Raw genomic sequence first — 4,245 nt, 5'->3', positions numbered from 1 at the left:
CTTGTCTTTCATTCATAATGATAGTATATGGTAGCAAATACACATCATCACAATATTACTTTTTGTGCATCAATTAGACAACCAAATCATATTCTGAGTGTTTCATTAGATTGGTTTGTGTCGTACGTATTGCTGTAATTCAGTGTAAATACGTACATAAGCTTGGAAATAATTTTATATACATGATGATATGATAAGGTTATAGAAGGAAATTGTATAAGAAAAAATTTATGCTGAGTTTTGACATTTTAAAGAACAACAGCAAACTTTTATTGGATTGAGATTGGATTGAAATTTGACCAATCAGAAGAAAGAAAACCAATCTTAAGTTTACTGATCTTCGCTCTGATTGGCCAAATTGCAATCCAATTTCAATCCAAATCCGTAGTGTGACATAGGCTTAAGAGTTTGCTGTTGTTTTTTAAAATGTCAAAACTCAGCATAAATTTTTTCTTATACAATTTCCTTCTATAATCTTATCATATCATCATGTATATAAAATTATTTCCAAGCTTATGTACGTATTTACACTGAANTACAGCAATACGTACGACACAAAACAATCTAATGAAACACTCAGAATATGATTTGGTTGTCTAATTGATGCACAAAAAGTAATATTGGGTGCGTTCAGACAACTCAACGGTTGAGAGATCATCGCTTATGATAGGACTATTCTTCAAAATTTGCTGTGGTTCCAAAAGTACGATCCAATCAGAAGTGATTATCTCTTACTTGTTGTGCAACTATTGAGTTGTCTGAACGCACCCATTGTGATGATGTGTATTTGCTACTGTAAGGTTGCACTTAAGTACACCACTTTTCGAGATAGNTGGCGCCAGACAGCACAGTGTGGGTTACGCCTTAACGAGAGTCGCAGTTGGGACTCAAGGCGCATGCGTGCGGTATGTGTGTGATATACGTGCGGGCAAGTCGGGACTTGTTTGACTGCGTTCAAAAAGATAACAAGTGTGTGCTTTTGTACGAGCGTGCATGATTCGTCTATGCTTGTAAAATCGAAGCATGGTCTTTCTTGTAAGCCTCTTCGGTATTTTCACGATTCTGGCATAATCCTTTTGTGAACAGCGAACCTGTGAAAGGCATTAAGAATAAAGAAAGCAGTAAGAACGAGACTGTCGCAAATCTCTTTCGTCCATGAGTTCCCGTTCTTTTCCTGACAATAAAGTATAGTTATCCCGTTTTCAAGTGTTGAAATAAACAAGGGATTTTACTTACACTATACCATATACTATCATTATGAATGAAAAACAAGGTCAAAAAAACATTATGTACCCATTTTCAAAAGCTTTATATATTTATTTGCTTCCGTAGAAGCGCTTTTAATGTTGTGCAGTAAATACAATTAAAAAATAAAGAAATTTAGATTATAAAAACGTCGGTTTACAGGTCTCTATAAGGTAATTCCCCGATCTGTTGCGGAGATGCGCAGTACCAGGAGCAGACAACTGTTATTTTTTGATAACAGATCTGCTGAACAGATTTGAAGTGGTATCGTAACCAAAACAATTATTCAAGTTTCCATTCCGTTTATTTGTAAGAAAACTAAACTAAAACTAAACATAGAAATGGAATCGAACAAGAAAGCGCTCATTGTGGTGGAAGATGGTGCGATCTATAAAGTAACTTGCGAAAGTTACGAGGAAAAGAGACAATTATATATAGGTGAGTGCTTTCTCAATCATCCTTATTCCTGTGGATTGTTTGTTTCTCGGCTTGCTTATAATCTTCAAGATCTTTTATTTTCTCTTTTAGACAAGACTTACTGTGATATAGTTTTTTTAACTTGACAGGCAGGAGTAAAACCTATAAATTTCATCAATGAGAATATGCAAGTTCAGGTTTGTCATGTTTTTATTTGAATTAAATGTTTTGAGGTAGAGTGTGGGTGGCCTAACAATGCGATGGTCATTAATTTCCATGCTTAATGTTTTGCAAGTAATTAAACAGAAGAGCATTGACGCGAAAGAGAACCTCGATTTCAAAAAGAGAAGAATAGAATATGCAGAGGCAGGTGAACAAGTACACAACAGAAGCAGTTGTGTGCACTTTTCTAACGTTCCAGACGATCTGTCCACCGCTTTCTTGTTCGATTCCATTTCCATGTTTAATTTTAGTTTAATTTTCTTACAAATAAACGGAAACTTGAATAATTGTTTTGGTTACGATACCAATTCAAATCTGTTCAGCAGATCTGTTATCAACATATAACAGATGTCTGCTTCTGGTACTGCGCATCTCCGCAACAGATCGGAAAGCCACCTTCTTTTTTCTTCTTTTCCACTTCCTTAACTTCTATCAATTCCTGCTATTCCTGCATTTCAATTTCTGTATTTCCTGCAATAGGTATCTCGTTTAACTGGACACAGCCCAACTGTTGCACAACAGTTGAGAGAGGATCAGTTCTAATTGGATCTTTTTTTTGTCTGTGAATTCCTGTATTGTTTTCATGTAGATTGCGTTCACTTTTTTTGGAGTCTACATGTTTTGTAATTTTTTCCAAATCTTCATAACATTTATGATATTCATAAGCTTCATTTTTTTCATAATCTTCTATTCTATCTTCGTATATAATCGAATATGATAATATACCACGTGCAGCATTAAAGTTTTCATCTCTACATCTATATGTTATAACATACAATTATTAGATATGTTATATTTAGATTAAATATGGTATAACATACAAGTATTAAAATTTATTACATTCATACTTTTTAATTTATTTACAGACACACACACAACAAAAGTTATCAAAAAAGATAAGTTTTACTAAAATGCATTAATTACTAATTAACAGCTAACATATGTTATATTATTAAAAGTTTTTAATACAAGTACACTTTAGATCTTTAATAGATTTATTATTACATGAACATGGCCATACATATGCTTCTAACAAAAAATATAAAATGTAATTGCATAAATAATTTATATATTACTATTTATAATATACATACTTTTTTTGATGGTTTAACATGTAGTTTCTTATTATGTATTGTCGTGTTTTCTTCTGATACGAATTCCAATCCAGATCTAATCTAAGATTGTCTTTCGTGATTGGATTTTTATAAAATGTTTGACGAATATGTTCTCTTTCACTAACTTTGCTTTTAGCATGATCTTCTGATACTTCTGTTGTCATCTTTATACTGTTAGTTAACTAAACAAAACAAATATTTTATATAATTACATTCTCTTTGATAATAAAATGTGCGCAGATAATTTGTGTTAATGGAAAAAAACCTGTTATGGTTAGGTTAGGTTATCACAGGTTGCTTTGTTACAAGCATGTAACAAAAAAAGAACACTTGTGATGAAAAAACTATAATTTCACCATTTCTGTCATGTGTTACAGATTGTACTTTGATGACTCAGTAAGAGAAAAACAAGATATGATAGAAAAAAGAACAAGATAGTTTAGGATGTTTTTCAAAGATTACCGATCACATGTTCAGAAAACTCAACAGGTATACAATGGTTGAAAGATTCTCACTCATGATAAAACTAATTCTCAAAAATTATCACAAAATTATAATCTAACACAATTACAAGTGATAATCTCTCAACTATTTTCTGAACGTAACTAGTTAAAAATCTCTGATTTATATCTAAACTTTGCCCCTTAGACCCGGTTTCACAATTCGCGGTTAACTCGAATTAACTGAAGTTCGACTTGCTGAGCTCGGTTTAACGCGTTCAATCTTCTTTGTCAAATCTTCGCTAACCAATCACAGTTCATGTTTAGGAAGAAAAGATGCGTTACGCCGAGTTCAGCAAGTTGGGCTTCCGTTAATTCGAGTTAATTGTCAATTGTGAAACTGGGCCTTATAGATTGAAGCGAAAGCGAAATCAGCGCAATTTGACAGGTTTCCATCGACTTAAATTTGATTCTACGTCGCATTAGGTGTGAATTAATGCAACGTAAAATCAAATTTAAGGCTGAATCCTCATACAGACACCGACGCTTTGACACCGAGCGTTGATTGGTGAAAACATATATATAATGGCAAATTCGATTGGCGTGCACTTGCTCCGTTTCAGTGGCTAGTAACTTTTTGTTACTAAACGTACTCGGAGCGTGCGTACTGAACTGAGTGCGGGTACTACACTGATCCAATTAGGGCGCACCTCGGAGTGTGCATACTGAACTGAGTGCGTGTACTACACTGATCTAACACAGTGCCACCTGAATGCAATAGTAATTTGCACTGACTTAACTCAGTG

At 33.7% G+C, this 4,245-nt stretch overlaps 1 protein-coding gene and 1 long non-coding RNA gene across 3 annotated transcripts; one reads left to right on the top strand and one right to left on the bottom strand.

Annotated features, from left to right (window-relative positions):
* The first annotated feature begins 938 nt into the window (after nucleotides 1-938).
* Nucleotides 939-2,041, top strand: LOC109859741. Its single transcript, XR_002250742.1, has 2 exons — nucleotides 939-1,273; nucleotides 1,408-2,041. It is a non-coding gene; the product is annotated as an uncharacterized LOC109859741 (long non-coding RNA).
* Nucleotides 1,870-3,846, bottom strand: LOC109859739. Of its 2 annotated transcripts, none has more exons than XM_020438275.1 (3): nucleotides 3,462-3,846; nucleotides 2,979-3,181; nucleotides 1,870-2,642 (listed from the first exon to the last, which is right to left on the bottom strand). In XM_020438275.1, exons 2-3 carry the CDS (start codon nucleotides 3,161-3,163, stop codon nucleotides 2,327-2,329), a joined length of 501 nt encoding a protein of 166 aa, XP_020293864.1. In that variant the 5' UTR covers nucleotides 3,164-3,181; nucleotides 3,462-3,846; the 3' UTR covers nucleotides 1,870-2,326. The 2 variants fall into 2 exon arrangements, with proteins under 2 accessions (XP_020293864.1, XP_020293863.1); XM_020438274.1 differs by having other exon boundaries at nucleotides 3,265-3,841.
* Nucleotides 3,847-4,245: the final 399 nt, after the last annotated feature.

This window comes from Pseudomyrmex gracilis, unplaced genomic scaffold (assembly GCF_002006095.1).
Source record: "Pseudomyrmex gracilis isolate BER0280 unplaced genomic scaffold, ASM200609v1 scaffold_280, whole genome shotgun sequence".
Taxonomy (NCBI): domain Eukaryota; kingdom Metazoa; phylum Arthropoda; class Insecta; order Hymenoptera; family Formicidae; genus Pseudomyrmex; species Pseudomyrmex gracilis.
Note: the sequence above shows the minus strand (reverse complement) of the source record. Positions and strands in the feature narration are given on the sequence as shown.